The sequence below is a fragment of the Lepidochelys kempii genome, chromosome 7 (assembly GCF_965140265.1).
Source record: "Lepidochelys kempii isolate rLepKem1 chromosome 7, rLepKem1.hap2, whole genome shotgun sequence".
Taxonomy (NCBI): domain Eukaryota; kingdom Metazoa; phylum Chordata; order Testudines; family Cheloniidae; genus Lepidochelys; species Lepidochelys kempii.
Window position 1 is genome coordinate 96,933,612 of NC_133262.1, and position 21,973 is coordinate 96,955,584.

Genomic DNA, 21,973 nt, shown 5'->3' on the forward strand with positions numbered 1-21,973 from the left:
CTTCTGGCTAACAATGGGGGTATCTAAATGCATACAAGGGTACAGAGGCCCCTGTTGGGAGGGATAATCCAGTGGTATACATGTGCTTATCCCTTCCTTCAGGATCAAGATAACGAGTCAGAGGCATTGGTGACTAGATGTGTGGGCGCAGAACTGTGCATTTGGCCCACAGATGCGTAGCCAGTTCTGAAAATTCACAGCTAGACTTCAGTGGTGAGGGAGCTCGGAGTTGGCATGAATGGAGGGACACAGTCTGCAGTCAGTGGATGATACTCTTGCATTCTTTGGTCAGGGAAGTGCCATGTGAAGGGATCAGTGTATACTTGGGTGGGAATTAGTAAAGGGGTGGAGTTAAGGATTAGGACAAGGAGTGATGGGGTAGTGGTGGAGCTTGATCTTTTTCCCAAGGGTAATTTTAACCTGGCCTGAGATGCTGCCGCAGAGGTTTCTGACAGGCCTGCGTGGCCTTTGCAGGTCGAAAAGGCCATGAGAGGGTAGATCAGCTGGTGGGTAAATTGTGTGAATGGAAAAGGTTAACAGTTGCCTATTGTGAAATTGCACATCCTAATACTGGAGTTATTCAATGAAGGGGCAGTACCCCTCTCTGAATGGGGTGTGGATAGGATTCTGGCTGCTATTGGGGAAGGAATGGTTAACAATGTGGGAATCTGGCAGGGGTGTTGTGGTGACAGCCAAGTAAATTACTACCATCGCTGGTGGCAGGTGCCCAGAGCAGGTAATCATTCAAAAGGGAGGGGTGTGGTAACCAGATAAACCAGAATTGGAAGCACATTAGGACACGGCCCCTCCTAAAGAAGGTGTGGAATGGAATCTGGGCACCTAATGTCTGGTACAATGAGGAGACAAACCCCTTTTTGCCACCCTCTTAACACTCATAAGGGGTCCCAGCAATGGTGGGGTTGGGGCGGATGGTAGCCCTCCACAGGTGAAATGGATTGCAATAGGAAGGATGACCTGCACAGGATAAAGTTATTGCCTAGTAGTTCTCATAGAGTTTCGGCCTAGTTAGACCACATTCCTGGTGTCTTTTATCTCTTCCTGAGGTGTCTGGGACAAAAGGAGAGATGGGTGTGAGGGCCTGCTGTAATGTGCGTGGGGAGAAGTGTGACATGGCCAAATCTGAGCCAGGTTATCCAAAATGACAAACAATGAGCATGGGATCATCCATCTCCACTCTGGCATATTTTCTTGCAAGTTTGCTGCTATTTCTGAAACACAACGGATGCTGAAAGTAATAACATTATTAATACAAATGCAGGGGCTTGGGACATGTGTGCAGGAAAAGACATTAATGTGCATTTCTGGCTTCAAATAAATCTTATAGATTCATTTTGTTGTGTTTTCTCTCTCTCTCTCTCTCTCTCTTTTTTTTTTCCTTCCAACTGGTGCAAGTGTCAGGATTGCCAAACCGAATTAGAGGTCAATGCTATGTCAGCTTGTGCTCTGGCTCCCTCCCAAGACTGGACTCTTTGCCTTGGGCTTCTATTTAGAATTCAGACCCTTCCATCACCCTTCAAAGGAAGCTATACCAATTGAATGCCCATGATTTAAAAATATTGTTATGGATGAGTATAGGCTGAAAAGGTAAATTTGGATTGTTTCATTTGAGACTAGGGCTTAATACTGAATCAGGGCTATGGTTTGTGTTCAAATTTGATTATGCTAAAATCTCATGGGTTTTTTTTCTTCTAAGATTTTGGCTACATTTGAATTGGATGGTCACAATAGATCCCTTCCAGTCTGGAATCTCACACAGATCCCAAATCAGGAGCAGGTTCTCATCCAGGGATTCAATTACCAACAAATAGCCCCCACCCCTGCTGTCACCAGGTTGGAAAGATAGTCTGTACAGCGGGAGTTGGGGAAGAAAGATGACTCCAGAGGGAAACACATGAAAAGTTGAATTTAGCAGTATTATTAAAGTAGAACCTGTTTCTTAATTATAAAAATAAAAACAAGTAATGGTAAATGCCTTACAAAGGCTTCAAATTCAGTATCAAGCCTATATGGCACCGTAGGATTGATCAAATGGAAAAGAGAACCTCTTGAATCAGATGTGAGTAACAAAACTGTTGGTGCTTTTTCCTTGTAAAAATTGCCGTAAACATTCTTTAATGTCCTTGCTGATAACAATTTAGAGGGAACTAACGTGAGTACTTGCAGACATTTACAGCAGAGTTCATTCAAGCGTTCATCAGCCAGGTTGGGATAATTTGTTCATGCAGTGATCTGTTTAATCAGCCTAATAGAATCCTGCTGGTCACACTCCCAATGTTTCAATAAGTTCTTCGAGTAGGGAAACTATTCCAAAAAAATTGTGTTGTCTTTTAAAATTATGTTGATCCCAGTAGTGTGAATTGTTAGCAGTGATGCAGTGAATTACTTGAAAAAGTTTATTCGGGATTATTAAATCTTTATAGGAAAAACAGTATCGTCTGTAACGCAGCTGCCAGACTGAACTGGAAAGGCTATAATAATAGTGGCGGCATATTGACAACCCGTGGGAAGAATTAGCCATGGTCAGAGTGATAGGGATAAAGCAAATGTCATGTTCACATTAGTAAATCACTAACTGTTATGGTTATGATGTCAGGCAAATAGTGGTAAGCATATAGGTTCTTTAAATAATCCATACCTAGGTAGGGTAGTCTGGATTTGTAAGGAGGACCAAAACATCTGAATTCTGGAATAGAAAACAAGAGGCCCCAGTAGCCCACCTGACAATGTTGCTTTGTTTGCTTTTAATTAATCTGTCACGGCAAACATGACCCAGTTGCCATAATACAGATGTCAGCTTGCAACAACCTACCCCTAGAGTCATCCATAACTAGGATTTGACATTTATATCTGCTCACCCAGTCATGAAGAGTAGTTAATTAGCTCCATCTACTGCTGCATGAAGTGAACTGTACCAACAGTAGTAAGTTCTTTAGTGGTCTACTTTCTTCACCATAATTCTAGGGCTTCCTGCTTCACCACTCAACTGGCAAAATATTTTAGTGGGCAGAAGTAAGGGGACAGTTTAATTAGTTTTCTGTTTTTTGCGTTCCCTTTTGGTCTATATAATGTATCTTTTCCTCTGTGTGTGGCTTCTTTGATTGCTTGTTTTGAGTTTTTGGGTGAAGTTGTTTGTTTTTTCTTGGCTTTTCTTTGGCTTGCTTTTCCCCTAGTATGAGAGCAATGATGGTGCTTCAATAGTAATTCCTGGGAACAGTGTACAGAAGAACCAAGATAAGTGAGATACTCAAGCTACTAGTGTCTTGAATGAAGCTGGTCCAACAATTCTGTTTCATGAAAAATTTTGAGGTTTCAAAATTTGTTTTCCTTCTGCACCAGAACAAAAATGAAATTCTGGAATTTGTCAAGAAAAAACAAGACCAAGAGGGTGACTCACCCTAGAATAGCCAATAGCCTAGGGGTTGGGGCCCTCACCTAGGATGTGGGAGACTCAGGTTCTAGTTTCTGCTCTGAATCAGGCAGAGTAGAAACTTGAGTCTGGGTCTCTCACATGCCTGTGTGTGCCCCAACCACCAGGCTATAGGTTATTTGGGGAGTGGCTCTCTTGATCTCTCCTCTTGCAGCTGTTCCACTTTGTATAGATCATTAAATAGTCATCGGGCAACAGAAAGAGAGCAATATTGACTCACTCCATAGGCTGGTGGCGCTCAGCTGGGCTGTGTGAAATAAAGGATCAGACATACTCTGAATCAGCTATTGGCTATTCTGGGGTGTCAGTGTCTCTCTGACCAAAAATTCTATCCTGGATTTGAGAAGGCTTTGACTAATTGGCATTTTCCAATAAAAAATCATTTCATCAAAACATTTCCAGCCACCAGCTCTAGTTCTGAATACAAACGGGCTGTAACTGGACACCAGAATGCTGCATTTGGGTACTCATGCCAACTCCTAAGTAGATAGATCCCTCGGTTATACACCTATAATATGTGCCAAGTTGAACATCCAAATGTATATTAGTACAGTTGCATTAAGTCACACTTGAAAATAAGTCTCCTTATACATATATTTCCTCATATTGATTGTAAATACACACTTTGATTTATTAGAGAGATAATGAATGTCTGTTCTAAGACTTCTTCCTTCTTAGTACTACCTTTCTGAATTCTGCTGAATATTCTAGGTACATCTAACAGAACACATTGCTATACTGGTCCGTATTATGTACTCCTTAACATTCCAGTGAATGTCAATCGAATGGCAGCAACAAAGCAGGTAATATGGAAAACTAGCAGAGAAAGGACTAATACCCCAAATGCCTGACATACACAGGAAAATTCATTGGTATGATGAAATGTAAAGATGACCTAGCAATTAGAGTATTTTAATAGTACACAGGAATTAGACCTTGTTAATGTCAGAGTTGTGTATCTAACGTATGTGATTAAGCAACCGTAGGGAGCTTGATACCCCAGAAAAAAAGGAATTGTGGCTCAATACCTTTCAAAGTGTATGTGTGCGGGGAGTCATGTTTATTGCACTAAATGCTACCCTTATGACACTTATGGTCAGCTCCCATGAAAATCAGTCGGAGTTATGCATAACTACCTAGGCAGAATTTTGCAATATGAACGTATACGGCAGGTGCAGTGCTACCATTATGTATGATTTTGCACATTTGGTGCCCCTCGTTATTTATTCATCTGAAGTAGCTCCCCAAATACGCTAGGTGCTTTCCAAATGCAAAGTAAGAAACAGCCCCCTGTCCTGAAGAGATTACAAACAAAATAAAGAAGACCACAATAAACAGACAGACAGACAGAGACAGACAGACAGACGAGCAAAATATCTCAGGTGATCTTAGGTATATATCAAGATAGAGCCTGTCTCCTTTACATCCCAGCACCTGTGAAAATCAGGCCATTTTTGTTTCTCTGCCTTAGACACCTGAGCTTGTACTGTGGCCTCTGATCTTAGTACCAGCAGAGGCTTACCCATCTCTACTCTAGACCTCGTATCTTATCTTAAAAACTTCTTCCATAAATTTGGTGTCTTTAGAGTATCTATTGCAGCCAGTTAGCCAGGAACCTGGAGCTGGTCACTTGTCACTGTAGGATAAATGTTGTGTGTGAGAGAGGGATCATACAAGTTTTGCTACTAATTCTTCATGCAGTGCACTGAAATCCAGTCCCCTGTCCCAGAAGATTACAACCACTTCTACTTAAGATGCATTCATGCCAAATCAAGTTTTGCTTTTATGAATTCATCATTAATGCAGAATTATGCAAATTATAATTATACATAAGATGGCTTTTCAGTTTATTCTTTCATGCATGCATGGGGAATTTCCATGTCTAACTCCCATTACTATTAGCACATCAGTGGGAGAGAAGATCCCATTATAGGATTTTGCACTTCAAATAAAGTCACTTTGACCGAAGACAGCTTTCAAAAAAGTACATTTACTATGAATTGTCTCTAAATTAATTGAAAGTTATATTACCCAAAGGGGTAACCTTGTGCTTCTAGCAAAAATACCCCCCCCCCCCACAATTTACTATGTTAATGTAACCAATTTGCCAAATACAAATGGCTAATCAAAAAGATATAAGATGAATTTAAGCTATAGATTTGAAAATCCAAATACAGAGCTTTATTTTCTACTTTCTGCTGAAATAAAAGAAGGGAAACAAACCTGGAAGTGGATCCCAAATAAAGCCCAGTCCCATAGCTTATGCTCAAGTGCAGCTCTCTTGGAATTCATTGCATGAGTAAAGACTGGAGGGTCAGGTCCATAAATTCGGTATGTTAAAGGAAAAACGGTTACTTTCTTATAACTGTTGTCCTTCGAGATGTGTTGTTCATGTCCATTCCACATTAGGTGTGTGCACGCTGTGTGCACGAGTTTCAGAAACTTTTTCCCTTAGAGGCTCCGTTGGGCTGGCAGGCCCCCTGAGTGGCAACACTGCACCCCGCATATATACCCCCGCCGGCTCAACCCCCTCCAGTTCCTTCTTGCCAGCGACTCCGATAGAGGGGTAGGAGGGTGGGCGGTGGAATGGACGTGAACAACACATCTCGAAGAAAAACAGTTACGAGAAAGTAAGTAACCATTTTTTCTTCTTTGAGTGCTTGTTCACGTCCATTCCATATTAGGTGAATTACAAGCTTACCTCTGGAGGAGGGTAGGAGTCACAGAACAACTGCTCGGAGGACTGCTCTGCCAACTGCCGCGTCCTCTCTGGCTTGCTGGTTGACCGCATGGTGGGTCGTGAAGGTGTGCACCGAGGACCAAGTGGCTGCTCTGCAGCTCTCCTGGATTGGGACCTGTGCCAGGAACGCCGTGGAAGTCGCCTGCGCCCTGGTCGAATGGGCCGTGACCGCTGGGGCCAGAACATCTGCAAGCTCATAGCACGCCCGGATGCAGCTTGTAATCCAAGACGAAATCCGCTGCACCGACACTGGGAGGCCATTTAACCTCTCAGCCACAGCCACAAACAGCTGCGCGGACTTGCGAAAGGGCTTGGTGTGCTCCAAATAGAATGCCAGCACTCGACGCACATCCAAGGTGTGCAAGCTGCGGTGACTCGGGTCCATATGGGGTTTTGGGAAGAACACCGGCAGACAAATGTCCTGGCCCAGATGGAATTGGGACACCACCTTAGGGAGGAACTTGGGGTGCGGCCGGAGCTGCACCTTGTCCTTGTGAAATACTGTGTATAGTGGCTCAGAGGTGAGGGCCCCTTCAGACACCCTTCTGGCTGAGGTAATGGTAACCAGAAACGTCACCTTCCAGAAAAGGTGGAGGAGAGAACAGGTAGCGAGGAGCTCGAAAGGGGGTCCCATGAGATTAGAAAGGACCAGGTTAAGGTTCCATGGAGGGACTGGTGGGTGGGAGTACGGGAACACCTTCTCCAACCCTTTAAGGAACCGCCCCACCATTGGATGGGAAAACACCGAGCCCCCCGAGAACCCCGGATGGAAGGCAGAGATGGCTGCCAGGTGCACTCTGAGTGAGGATGGGGCTAGCCCTTGCTGCTTGAGGTGCAGGAGGTACTCCAGAATGGCCTGCACCGGGGCCTGGCATGGCCGCACCTGTGGGGGTTCACACCAACACGAGAACCTTTTCCACTTGGCCATATAGGCCGCCCTGGTAGAGGGCTTTCTACTGCCAAGCAGAATCTGCTGCACAGGAAGGGAGCACTGGCTCTCCAGGGCGTTTAGCCACAGAGCCTCCATGCCATCAGGTGCAGTGACTGCAGGTCGGGGTGGAGAAGCCACCCACCGTCCTGTGTAATGAGGTCCTGGTGTAGGGGAAGGACTACTGGGGTGTCCACCGACAGCTCTGGGAGCTATGTGTACCAGTGTTGGTGGACCCAGGCTGGAGCGATGAGGATCACCACCGCCCTGTCTCTGCACACCTTGAGCAGGACCTTGTGCACCAAGGGGAGCGGCGGGAAGGCATACATCAAGCCCCCTCTCCACGGGATCACAAACACGTCCATGAGTGAGTCTGGGCTGCGGCCCTGGAACGAGCAGAACCGCGGGCATTGGGCGTTGGCCCTGGTGGCAAACAGATCTACCCGGGGAAACCCCCACCTGAGAAAGAGCGAAAGCACGGTGTCTGCCCTGAGCGTCCACTCGTGCATGCAGTACGACCTGCTGGGGGAGTCCTCCAGCTCGTTCCACATCCCTGGGAGATAGGACGCCTCGAGGTAAATCGCATGGGCTATGCGAAGGTCCCAGAGGAAGAGTGGAGAGGAATGAGCCCCGCCTTGCTTGCTTATATAAAAAATTGCAGTAATGTTCTCTGTCAGAACTGTCAGGCTGTGACCACTCAGAGCGGCGTGAAAGGTCTGGCAGGCGAGACGAACCGCCCTGAGCTCCTTCACGTTGATATGGAGCGACCGCTCTGCCTCAGACCACAGCCCCTGCGTCATGAGGTCCCCCAGGTGAACCTTGCATCTGTGGTCTGATGCATCCATCACCAGCATCAGGTCCAGAAGTGGGGCGGCAAAGGGGATGCCCTCGCAAACCACAGGCTGGGACTGCCACCACAGCAGGGAGTCCAGCACATCCCTTGGGGCTGACACTACCAAGTCCAGGGGGTCCCTGCCTGGGTGGTACACCCAAGCGAGCCATGCCTGCAGAGTCCTGAGTCTCAGTTTGGCATGCCTGACCACGTGCATGCATGCTGCCATGTGGCCCAGCAGCCGCAGGCAGCACCTGGCCGTTGTTGTTGGAAACTGGCTCAGGGAGGCCACAGCTTGTTGGATAGCCCAGAATCGGGATACCTGAAGGCTTGCCCTGGCCTGCACTGTGACCAGGACCATCCCTATGAATTCCACTCTCTGCGTGGGTACAAGCGTGGACTTGGGGATATTGACCAGGAGCCCCAGCTCGCAGAACAATCTCAAGGTCACCTCCACATGGCCCCGCACTTCCGCGTAGGATCAGCTCGCCAGGAGCCTGTCGTCGAGGTACGGGTACACCCGGATTCTCTGCCTCCGAAGAAGGCCGCCACCACCGCCATGCACCTCGTGAACACCCTTGGGGCCACGGCTAGACCGAACGGGAGAACCACAAACTGATAATGTTCTCGGCCCATGGTGAAGCGTAGGAACTGCTGATGTGCTGGGAAAATGGCAATATGAAAGTACGCGTCCTTCATGTCGAGGGCGGCATACCAGTCCCGCAGATCCAGGGAAGGGATGATGGTGCCCAGAGAGACCATGCAGAACAGGGCCTTGACCAGAAATTTGTTGATCCCGCACAGGTCTAGGATTGGGTGAAGGCCCCCTTTGGCCTTGGTGATAAGGAAGTACCAGGAGTAGAACCCTTTTCCCCTTAGACCATGAGGCACCACCTCTACCGCCCCTGCCCGTAGCAGCGAGCGGACTTCCTCCTCTAGGAGATACTCATGAGAGGGGTCCCTGAAGAGGGACAGGGAAGTGGGGGTGGGACGGGGGGAGGGAGGCAAACTGCAGCGAGTACCCATTCCGCACCGTGCGTAAGACCCAACGGTCTGACGTAATGGTGGACCACACACGGGAGAAACGGGACAGGCGGTTCAGGAAACAAAGAGACAGATCTGGTGACTGGTCTGGTACGCTGTCCTTGAGCGCACCTTCAAAAGCCTGGCTTAGTGCCCTGCTGGGGTTTGTGCTGGCCTGGCACATTATTGTTATTATTGCTGTTGCGCCGTCGCCTGTTATCCTTGCCTCGCCTACGGTAAGGCTCATGTCTATGGCGAGGCTGGTACTGGCATTGGGGGGGGGCTGCAGCGTAAAGGGCTTCCTCTGGGTCGCTGGGGTGTGCATACCCAGCGACTTGAGTGTAGCCCGCGAGTCCTTGAGGCTATGCAGCCTCGCATCTGTCTGATCCGAGAAGAGCTCGGACCCTTCGAAGAGGAGGTTCTGGAGCATATTCTGGACCTTGGGGGGGCAGGCCTAACCCCTGGAGCAACGCTGAGCACCTCATGACCACCCCAGACATGATTGTTCTAGCCGCCATGTCTGCCCAATCCAAGGAGGCCTGGAGAGAGATCTTGGCTACTGCCTTGCCCCCGTTCATCAGGGCTGTGAACTCCGGTTGGGAACCTTGCGGGAGGTTGTCCTTAAACTTCCCCACTGCCACCCAGGAGTTGAAATTGTGCCTGTTGAGGATGGCCTGCTGGTTAGCAATCCTCAACTGAAGGCCCCCAGATTAGTACACCTTTCTACCAAAAAGGTCCAGGCGTTTTGCCTCCTTGGCCTTAGGGGCAGGGGCCCCCTCGTGGCAGGGCGCCCCGCTGTCCATGGCACTCCCTTTTGTTCACCGCCAAAACCACTAGGGAGCATAGACTCGGGTGGCAGAATAGGAACTCATAGCCCTTAGATGGGGCAAAGTATTTACGCTCCACTCCTTTAGCCGTTGGAGCGCTGGAGGGTGGGGTCTACCATATAGTCTTATAGTTAGACTGAATGGTCTTAATGAGCGGGAGCACTATTCTGGATGGCCCTTCAGGGCTCAAAATGTCCACCATGGGGTCCTCCTGCTCAACCACCTCCTCGGCCTGCAACCCCAAATTTTGGGCAACTCTGCGCAGCAGTTCCTGGTGGGCTCTATGGTCTATTGGCGGAGGGCTGGATACCTCTGTACCCACCACCGCCTCATCGGGGGAAGACAAGGAGGTTAGCTGCTGCTCGACCCCCTCTGGTTGGTCCTCCTGCTCCCCATCTCTCATGGCAGGGGCCCCAAGCTCAGGCTAGGGCGAGAGTCCATGGGACGGCACCAGGCTCGGTGCCGGACTCTCTGGTCTAAGCTGGGGGGTTGCTGGAGGCCTGGATACTGTTGCCTCTGGCACCATCTGGCATCGGTGTGGGGACTGGGACCACTGCACCAAGTAACTTGCCCTGGATGGGGCCCTTTGGCGCTCCTGATAGGCCCAGGAGGTCCAGAAGGGCCAATGGCCTGGCAGCCCCCATTGAGGTTGCCAGCTCCCCTGAGGGTCCCTGCTGTCTGGGCCCCGGTGTGGGTAGCTATAGAGGCTGGAGCTGGTGCTGGACTGCGGCGATGCTGATCGCAAAGGCCATGGTGGTACCAACGATCTGCGCCGGCGGCAGAATGAGCGGCTCCTAGCTGAGCGGGACCGGGAGCGGTACCAGGACCAGGACTGGTGCCGGTGTTCCCTGGACTGGGACCATCGGTGGGAGACCTCTGGCAAGGGCCGTCTCAACTCCTCCCAGTGCCGGTCTCTGGGCGGTGCCGGAGAGCGGTGTGTCCTTCCTGGCGCTTCTTCGCGTCGACCCGCTGCCAGTGCAGCAACCTCCTTCTGGGCCGCTGGCAAGTGCGAGTCTGCAGAGTCAGAGCTCAACTGGGACCAACTCCGGGAGCGGTGCCAGGACGGTGTCTTTGAGCAGCACACCATTGCCGGCTTACCCCTCGACAGCGCCCGAGGCATGGGTGCCAGAGGGTCCTCCCCATATAGGAGGGGGCTTGCTGCCAACAGCTCAGTGAGGTCCTTTGCAGCCTTAAAGGTGCCAGGCGTAGAGGGCTGATCCGTTATGCCCTTGAGCCCATCGTCCGCACTGAGCTAACTTAGGTCTGGGCTCGGTGGGGCTTCTGCCACTGGGACCGCCTGTGTGAGCGCCGATACCACAGCCTTCCCCCTCTTGTCGGTGCTCGGTGCCTTGGGAGGCGCCAGCCTCCTGTGCAGGGAACGACTACGCCTTCCTTTGGGCTGCGCTGGGGGCCGCAGCGGGGAGAACGATCGGTGCTGGGGCCTAGCCTGGTGCTCTGGGGCCAACAGTTTACAGTGCTTCGCCGGTGCCGGGTCTCCTGATGGCTCTGGGGCACTATGCACTGAGGAAGCCTGAGCCGGTGTCGGGCGCTCCGGGCCCAGCAGCTGCAATGCGGTCTCTATCAACAGTTGCTTTAGGCAAAAGTCTCTTTCTTTCCTTGTCCTTGGCTTGAACGCCTTGCAAATCCTACACCTTTCAGTTTGATGTCCGTCCCCCAAGCAACGTAGACACGAGTCATGGGGGTCACTAACCAGCATAGGTTTGCGGCACGTGGTGCAAGCCTTGAAGCCGTGGGCCTGCGGCATGCCCCGTGGCCTGGGCTGGTGCTGGAGGCCTCCAAGCATCTAATCACTTAAGTGTTCACAATCTATACGTAAATGAACTGATAACAGCTACTCTAAAGGCTAAGGGACTGCTCTTCTACGAGAGAGAGAGAGAGAGAGGTTGTTCCAATGCCACCATGGATGGTAAGAAGGAACTGGAGGGGATCGGGCCGGCGGGGGTATATAATGCGGGGTGCAGTGGCGCCACTTGGGGGGCCCACCAGCCTGACAGGAGCCGCTAAGGGAAAAAGTTTTCGACGCTCGTGCACGCAGCGCGCGCACACCTAGTGTGGAATGGACGTGAACAAGCACTCGAAGAAAAATTGTTCTGTTTGACATTGTCATAATATATAATTATTGAGGCTATTCTACTGATAGACATCCCAGAACATGAATTAGAGGTCTTCTTTTTCTTGTCCTTAATGCAAGTGCTTGTACCTTGGTTTATCATTTCCACATTCTTTTATATGAATGGCAGGAGTGGTCATGCTGAACTCAGAAACCCTCAGACCAGGTAGGCGTTCCCTATTCCTTATATAGGAGGAGAATCTGGAGTTGCCCTTCTGCAGTTCCTGTTGACACAAAAGCATCTGAGGCCTTAGAAATCAGGCACTAAGGCCAAGATCCTCAAATGTACTTAGGGGCCCAACTGATTGTCTTTTTCATTGGCTTGTTTTTTAAAAACACTCAACTGCTATACATGGAACTATATCAAATATGTTCTAAATAACGGCTTACACCTGCTGCTATTGAACTGATGGTACCAGTCCCATTGACTTAACAGGGGTGTGGAAAACCAGTGCCATATTAAGAACATGGAATTTTCCTCTCTAACATGTAGTGATGTCTTCCCTCACAAGTAGAAAACTGATGGGTGGATATGAACCCATCGGTGTCAGTATTCTGCACAGGTACATATATGTGTGCATTATAATGTAAAATACTTGTCAGATCACTGCACTTTCTGTGATATACAGTGTACACACATGTGAGCAGCTCAATGAATTCTAGTTAGCTGATGAGAAACACTATTTCTAAACTTTTGTGTAGCAATATAAAAACGGGTCATATACCCAATAATTTCCATAATATTACTACTTTCAGAGTAGCAGCCATGTTCATCAGTATCCGCAAAAAGAACAGGAGTACTTGTGGCACCTTAGAGACTAACAAATTTATTAGAGCATAAGCTTTCGTGGGCTACAGCCCACTTCATCAGATGCATAGAATGGAACATATAGAAAGAGGAGATATATATATATATATATATACATACAGATAAGTTGGAAGTTGACATACAAACTGTGAGAGGCTAATTAGTTAAGATGAGCTATTATCAGCAGGAGAAAAAAACTTTTGTAGTGATAATCAAGATGGCCCATTTAGACAGTTGACAAGAAGGTGTAAATGGCAGTATAAATGGCCATGTTCTATTAGAGACTGGCCCACACCTAAACACCACATCTAAACATCTCTTCACTTGAGAAGAGTACAGATCTGGATCCAAGCTCTTTGGCTTTGGGAGTTCTATGTGTTTTTAGGGGCCAGTGTCGCTAATTATTTGCGATGCTCCAAAGTCTTACATGTGGTTTTGGATTGTGTTAATAGTTCAATCTCTCAAACCACTTATTTGCTATTAAGCAAAAAAATTTTACCCTCCAGTGATAAAAGTGTTATATAATATTCTTGGAGATGTATGCATTATTGACAAAGCCACAGGGAACATAATGATGGAACCATAACAGAAAAATAACTTTACGGATTTTATTTTTAAATATATTCGATACAGTGCAGAAATTAGTGTTATATAACTCTCTCATTTTACAAAATTTAACATGTAAAGTTTAAAAACAGAACTGTTTGGCTTTTGATAAATAGTACACAGAGGGATAGGCATGCTAAAAATAGGTCAATTTTGGACTATAGTAACTTACAGTAACAGATCTTATACTACAGTAATTTAACAGATGAACAGTAATTTAACCTGAAACTCAACAGAAGTACTATCTGATAAAATGGCAAGCTTTTACCATAATTAGGGCCCTACCAAATGCATGGTCAATTTCATTTTGGTCATGCATTTTGGTCAATTTCACAGTCATTGGATTTTAAAAATAGTTAATTTCAGGGTTTCAGATGTTTATATCTGAAATTTCACAGTGTTGTAACCTTGGGGGGGGGGTCCTGACCCAAAAGGCTGTCATGGGGCAGTCCCAAGGCTATTGTAGGGTGGTCGTGGGATTGCCACCCGTACTGCTTACCCACCAGAGCTGGGTAGCCAGAGAGCTGCAGCTGCTGGCCAGGTGCCCAGCTCTAAAGCCAATGCCGCCACCAACAGCAGCACAGAAGTGAGGGTTGCAGGATATGGAGGGTGGGTTACCATACGTCCGTGTTTTCCTAGCAGCTTCTCTGCCCAGGGTTCGGGCTGACAGCTGGGGCCCCAGCCTCTCCACCCGGGTCGGGGACAGAGAGTCACCCTCCCTTTTGCACTGCCTTCAGAGCTAGGCTCACAGCCAGCAGCTGTTGAGCATCCCAGAGATGGGTCTGACCTGCATCCAGGAGCAGCCCCTGCAGGGGAAGAAGAAGTCAAGTGCCGCCCCAGCCTAGGCCAGGACTAGCAGCTGGAGCCCGGCGCATGGTAGGAGCCCCCAAGCTGGGGTGCCTCCACCTCTGCTCCTCTCCTACGATAGCCAGATTTCATGGAGAAGATCAGATTTCATGGTCTGTGATGCATTTTTCACAGCCATGAATTTGGTAGGGCCCTAACCATAATGCACGGTGGAATAAAAATGTTACTCTGACAAAACCAATGCAACTTTCCCAACTTTACTCATTATGTCTCACCTAAGTTTACACGACAGTTTTATAGTTTAAAATACTTAGAAATACAAATAATACACCCAATAAAATACATTTATTATGATAAATGATAATGGGAAAGAGAGTCTGGCATAGTTGTCTATGTGGTATGGGTTTTTAACATAGAAGCAGTCAGAGATACAGAAGAGTCTTTTCATCACTGTCATTGGTGAATTACACCCACTGTGTTTACTTTTCTCCTCTTTTCTGTTACTGCTGGTATTGATGTTTTTCTTTGAATCAACTTTGTTAATCTTGTCAGATACATTACAACTGTTTGCAATTGTTGCCAGTACTCCATTAATCTCTTCTTCGATCTCTTCATCCTCATCCTGACAGGAAACAAAACAGCAGGAGAGAGGCACTTAAGCATATGTTTCATTGCATATATTTACATTTGCACTAAACTGAATGATTAGGTTTCCCTATGACTCCCTTTTTGTAGTGCACACCTGATTTTAGTGGGTATAAACATACATGGCAGTAACTACTGTCAGTTTTCAAAGTCGCCAAATATAGGACAACACAATGACTTACATGGCAGCTTTTGGCAAAAGTTCAAATCTGACTGTAAAGGAAAACTAGATTTGTACAGAAATGTTCCATCAAACGTTGAAGTGAGCATGAAATCTGTTGAATGTATCAAAGGGGATAAACATTTTTTTTGTTGGAAAGATCAAGTTAATTGTGCAGCTAGGAACTGTTTAGGAGTACATCATTATTTTAGCAGAAGATCAGTGGAGCTGCAGCTATCCCTAGGTCTAGCTAGCTAGTTCAAGCACCTCAGAATTTGAGAGTATCTTACTTTTTGCACAGTAGGCAGACTATTCTTCAGCCTCTTAGGCTCATGAAGAAGGTTGATCTATCCTGACAAGGATGAGGAAGAGGAACGAACCCCACCACTAAATTAATACTTCAATATTTCATAATCCCTTATTTCAGTTCCTGGTCCAGCAAAGCACTTGAAACACATGCTTAAAGTTCAGGATGTTAAAGTTAAGCACATGCTTAAGAGCTTTGCTGAAACAGAGCTTTGTTGAGCCCTACACAAATATTTCAAGAGTTTTTCCTTTGTTTTGATTGGAAAGAGCATTGAGCCAGAAAGTTCATGGCTGAAGTCCTGACCCTTTGAAATATGGAAGTTCTGCTGTTGACTTCAGTGGGGTCAGAATTCTACCTCAGATTTAGAAGTAAAATGCAGTGAGTCAGTGAAACAAAATAGAAGGAATTGGAAAAATTATCATCACCATCATTTTTGTTTTTCAATTTGCTTGAAAAATCTAGTCTCTTCCATCTGACAGAGAGAAACCATGCACAACCCGGTGGGTCTTCCCAGAAAATGCACCTGATGGGAAATATTCCTTTCATCTGCAGTATAGCTTCTTGCAGCAATGTCAGTAATTTGAAATAAAAAACTGAGATTAAAAATATGTTTATAAACTACAGATAAGATTAAGCCATAAAATTCCAGTCTGGATTTTAAGCACTGCCTGAGGAAATGCTAGCAATTGAGTTTTACTTTGAACCTATCTCTACTACACATTTCAATTTCTGAGCTAGTTGACTTTAAAAACTGTACTCAGCACAACATCGTTCTCATGATGCCAGAGAAAATCCTTCCCAGCAGTGTCTCTGACACTTTAAACAAAGCATCAATGCTGAGTCATAATGATTGTAACTGGCACTTCAAAAGTTAATAAAATCAAGAAACCTGCCAGAAGATATCTGACTGTTCCCAGGTTCTCATTTATTAGAAAGAGAAAAGGAGCAGAACAACATCTGTGTTTTAAAAATGGTGGGAGTTAGTGCATTGTTCAGTTTAAAATTTGACTTCTCACCCAAGTAAAGTCAAATAAAATTTGTACAGAATTACAGTTTTATTGCACAGCAGGAAAGGACACTGCCTATGTGCCATTTTTCTTTTCACACAGCTGCACGGAAATGATTCACAGGTGGCTTATACTTTATTAGGCTATTCTTAACTTATTTTCCCTAGGAAGCCCTTAAAACTTGAGTGGAAAATGCTGTCTATGGCGTGGTGCACGTCTCACTCCTGTTGCTGCGTTACAAGCCACTCTTTTTTCACAGAACATAAAAAGATGCATTTACAGCACAAGTTTGATTATCATATTGCACCTGTGAAAAGAAGAAAGAGAATCTACAACAGAACTACAAATAGCTATCTGCCTTACAAATCAGGGATGTTGGGGGACTTCAGAAAAAGAGGGGCTTTGGGGAACTCTGTGAGAAGAATAATTATGCTGCTTTACATTATGAAAACCTTGCATTTCAAGAGAGAATTCAATTGCAGCTGTATTTTTTAAAGGTGATGCCATTTACTCTTCTCTCACTCTCAGCTCTTAATGAGAGAATAGCAGATGGCACGATAAAGGGATTTGTTTGAATACAAAAATCAGCAGCATCCATGAAAAGGTACTGTATGAGAGCTGAAAAGTACTGTATATGTTATCTGCTTTTGCTGTCTATATTAACTGAAGTGTTTGACATCCAACAGCTGACAGGAGGAAAGGTGTCACTTCTGCTGAAAATTATAGATTTTTCAAGATTAAGTGTTTCATCCAAGAGTGTCCTGGTATCTCGTGCACCTGGAGATTCCTTTGCCAAGCCAATTTAAAATGTTTGTAAAGGCAACATGATGCTGTGCATTGTAGCTGCAGCAGGTGTGACCAGTAGGTATAAGAATGAGTGTTTCCACTACTACCCCATTTTCAATTTGTGGCACTTTCCCCTTTCAGGATGAAAATTTCCAGGCTTCTTCTCTAGCCAAAGGTGAATTTAAAAAAATACGGCTAGATGAGGATTCCTTTCTTTTATGCAGGGGAAAGAGTCAAAGGGTTTCTTTAGTCATAAAGGTGGGTTCTGTTCTTCGTACAGAAGAAAGTAAGATGTAAGGCCTTTGAAAGGTAACCTGTTGGTTTATTCAGACTCTTATGCAGTGGGCTAATTGAATTGAAATGAATGGGACATCGTGCTTGAATTCCCATGCAGCAGGTGACTCATCAGTTTTTGTCATCGACTTTGATGTTGTCTGTGCTGATCATGGCTCACGTGGAACTTGCTACTGCAGGTGTCTGTATATGGCTAGCTATTTCATATTTCATATTATAAACCGTAAATCCCCAGCACATCAAAAGAACTAAAATGTGCCAATTTAACCAATGCTGGATCTTGAACAAACTCATTTAAATACTAAAACAGAGTGCAACACAGATCATTCTTACTCATTGTTTAAGGCTACCATTACAAAATGGTTTCTACTTTGTCTTCTGAATTTTGATTCTGCAATTTTGTATGCACAATTTCTCTACTCAAAATCAGATTTGTGCACAAAGCCCTATTTCCCTGAAATTTCCTTGCTCACAATTTCTAAGTCTGGTCCTTCAGTCATTTCTGTGTCCAAGGAGCACTATCTCTGCTCCATGCTCACGACTGCTTCTCTCACTTTCAGATGGCTTTCTCTTGGCTTTATGCCTCTCTCTCACCCACACCCAGCTTGCCAAACAAATCCTTAGCTGCTGCATTTGCAACCATTCCCAGAGAATACCCTCAGACTACATGTCTTAGCCTTGCTCAGGCCTTATCTATATTACAAAATTAAGTCAACCTAAGTTAGGTTGACATATTGCCACCACAGTAATTACTGTGATTTTTCATGTCCATACTAGCTTTTTCTCTTGGTGGTGCATGTCCTCACCAGGAGCACTTCCACCGATGTAACCAACAGTGTGGGGCATTGAATTGTGAATGTAGTGATTGCAACTGCTACTAAGAATGGGGTTATATGGGAAACAGACACTTTGAACTAGAGACCATAGAAAGGTCAGGATATCATGTAGCATGTGCCCCGGACAGGTTCAAGGGATGGAGTAGATATCATGCTTAATACCTGGGCAAGCAAGGTGGAAGACAAGAAGTTACAAAAATAATTTCCTAAGCTATAAGAGGAAATGCTAGTAAGTGATTGTGACCCAAATATGCTGCTCTTGGTTGCATCTAAACAGTACTGAGAGTTTTATGGTCATGGCAAGAGTCAGATTATGAGTGGCCTTTGTAGAGACAGCTCAGAGGATTGCCCAACTCTTGTGTAGTTATGTAAGGGCCTCCTGTAGTAGCAGTCCCTGCATTTAAAACAGGTTAAGGCGGAGTCAGAGCTATGGTCCTGCCCCACCCACTCCATGCCACTCTGCAGAGCAAGGAGTATTCATTCGGGGAAGTAATTTTCTCCATCTTAATGGATATGGCAGATTGCTTACCCCCTTCTGTGCATGGAACAGCCCCAAACTCTACCTTTCCTCCTCCGGGGGTAGACAATTCCATGCCTTCTCCCACATACAGCTGCAATATAAATGCCACAATAATAGTGCCAAAGACTTCAGTGATTCATGAACTATTCTTTGTTACTGTCATTGGGTAGTATGGATATAACTGAGAGACATAAAGTGTCCCCTAGTAAAGAGGGCCTAAGCTGCAAAATTCAGAGCTGGCTTTCTAATACCCCAAAGTTCAAGGGGTATTAGAAATCTTAGTTTTTGTTAGACCCATAATGCCTTTTAGTGTCCTTGTTGTAAGAAATATTTCCATTAAATGTATGTACAATTCCCATTAGTGCTAATGCAGGTAATGTACTCTCCTGACAAGGAGTTCCCGAGGTATTTGTTCTACTCAAATATTTAAAAATTTAAATACCTTTGTGAGTACCCTCAAATTGGAACGATGAAGAGTACAGAAATGAGCCACAGCATACTCCAACAAAGCCCCAAAGATGAAACTAAAACAAATACCAAGGTATACATCAATTGCCTTTATGAAGCAATTAGCATTAGGAAGTGAAGTCCTGGCTCCCATCATGAGAGTTGTCATGGTAAGCACTGTTGTGACACCTGCGGAACACAAGGAATGAGGTAAAAGTGGTGTTAGTTATGGCATTCTATGCAGCATTTGGAATAGCTGCAAACTAGTGTTTTCTGAGCTTTATGATCACTGTGAACTGTTCAGTGTGTGCAATCGCATTTCCCCATTTACTGCTGGATGTTCTAGAAATAAGACTTTTAAATATATTTAAGATTTTGAATTCCCGTGTTTAAAAGAAATAGAAAAACAAGGTTAATAATCCAGAGAGTCTGTAATCTAAAATGAGAGGAACTGAAATGACTCATGCTGTGTACACTTGTGATATTACGGTATTATGCAAATGGTCTGGATATTCCCTGACTACAAAGATGGTTCACAATGATTTTTTATAACCACAGTGTAATTATCTTGTATTTCTGCTGTGTAGCATTTGCATGAAAGTAGGTACAGTAACCATTTCTATGAAGTTACACACATAGTGCTAACACCACTCCATTCAACTGTGTTCACTCTGTATGGACACCTTTCCTTCTTACAAATCCAGAAGCATGAGGCTATACATCTTATAATTGTTTCTCCTCTGCTCTGAACATTTCAGTCTTGTGGCAGCTGATTCTTTTCTTCCCAACTCCACATCTCTCTCTCTCTCTCTCTCATTTAAAATGTGTTATTTTACTCTCGTACAGTACTTTCTCTTCCGTTATTCGTGGGTTAATTACTATGTATTGTTCATCCTCACAAACACCTCATAATTCTTTCTTGTGTGCAACACGTTGTACTTGAATGTTTTGAAGTGAGTTCAGGAATGACTGAATGTTCTTTGTGCTTGTCTGCCATCTAGACTCCCTATGGCTTCCCAGGACATTTTCCTTGTTAAATAATGCACAGAAATAAAAATCTGAGGGGAATCTACATGATGTATTGCATGTATGGCAAACCAAAGAAGTAATTGCCTAAAATACAGAAGTCTTTGCACTTTCTGGAAATGAATGCTATGTACCATGCAACAAAGAACACCTTTTAATGTTTCAACCTCCATTTTGTTTTTTTACTTACTCACCTATGCAGATTCTGGCTGGAACTGATGATTGGCTTATCCAGAATGATACCCAGGAGAGTACAACTAGCAAGATGGATGGTACATATGTCTCTAGTATGAAATACAAGATGTTCCTCTTGAGTTCAAAATGGAATACTAACTTTGGATAGCATCCTGTGAAAAGAGCAGCAAACAATCTTTTGAAACAAACAAACAATTAGTTGGTATAAGGTAATGTTAGATGGTGCCACTTACCACAATTTCTTGCAAATGTCAATTTTTAACATTAAAAATGTTTTTTCTACATTTGTCTTGCACACTTCCCAACAAATCTGTTAACTTTCCATTTCTGATACTTTGGCAGTAAAAGCTCTAATTAGGTCCAAACTGGTAAACCAATATTGTAATTCTTGTCAATTTTGTTTTGCTAAAATTCCAGTGTAGAGAGGAGAGCCTTTCTTAAAGTAAACCTATATTCAGTATATGTCAGAGTCATCCATTCTATACATTAACCTGAGCAATTAGGTTTTGTGCTGGGTATTAAATTGGGGGTAAGTGGAGTAGGAGGATGGAACAAAACTCCTAATCTATGGGAAAATCAATTAACTAAATCAATCTACTTCATCACAAGGCAACCTTAAGAATTTGACTTTTGGAAACATATTTAAATGTAGCTATTTGCAGCATATTAGCAATTGGCACCAGCAAATATTATTTAAACTGACATGTTAATTATATTTTTATAACATAGAATTAGGTGTAGTGGCTGCATCCATTCGGGTTCATTTGTTCATGGCTCTTTTATTTATTATTCCCCTATATGTGGGTTACAGGTACTTTCACAAATCTTGTTGGGCTACAGTTTGTATTTCTTTTCAAAAACCATAACTACAGTTTCTTTGTATTTTCATGGTCCACTCTTTTTAAAAATATATATATATTGCATTACAATGTTTGTATTGTTTGTGGTACAACTGTTCCTCTTATGTTTACCGCCTTCAATAGTAAGACATTCAGGGTCAGATCCTCAGCCACTCAAAGTGATTGTAGATCTGATGAATTCAGTGAAGTTATGCTGATTATCCAACAGGTTCTTGGAATGTATTGGAAACTTTTTTTTATTTCAGAAGATGGAGAAAGCCACTAGGGGAAAGGCTGTTCTAGATGTGATTTTGACAAATTTGGAAGAACTGATTGAGAATTTGAAAGTGAAATGCATCTTGGGTGAAAAGTGATTCTAAGGAGTGTTAGGAGTATTGATTCTATGGAATAGTAAGAGGGAAAATAGCACAAAAAAGACAATGGATTTCAAGAAGGCAGACTTTAGCAAACTCAGGGAGTTGGTAGGTAAGATGCCATGGGAAGCAAGTCTAAGGGAAAAATCAGTTCATGAGAGTGGGTAGTTTTTCAAAGAGACATTATTAAGGGCACAAGAGCAAACTATCCCACTGTGTAGGAAAGATATGAAGTATGGCAAGAGACCACCCTGGTGTAACCAGGAGACCTTCAATTATCTGAATTCAAAAAAGAGTTCTACAAAAAATGGAAATGAGGTCCAATTGCAAACTAAGAATATAAATAAATAACACAAATATGTAGTGACAAAATTAGAAAGGCCAAGG

General features: G+C 44.8%; 1 protein-coding gene across 1 annotated transcript in view; it reads right to left on the reverse strand.

Moving 5' to 3' along the window:
- Positions 1-13,464: 13,464 nt before the first annotated feature.
- Positions 13,465-21,973, reverse strand: part of LOC140915359 (gamma-aminobutyric acid receptor subunit pi-like) — a 69,833-nt gene continuing 61,324 nt past the window's right edge. The window contains exons 8-10 of the mRNA XM_073354947.1: positions 20,373-20,525; positions 19,148-19,341; positions 13,465-14,772 (exon numbers count right to left, since the gene is read on the reverse strand). Coding sequence (XP_073211048.1) covers positions 14,461-14,772; positions 19,148-19,341; positions 20,373-20,525 — 659 coding nt within the window. The 3' untranslated portion in view covers positions 13,465-14,460. The remainder of the gene's footprint in view (positions 14,773-19,147; positions 19,342-20,372; positions 20,526-21,973) is intronic.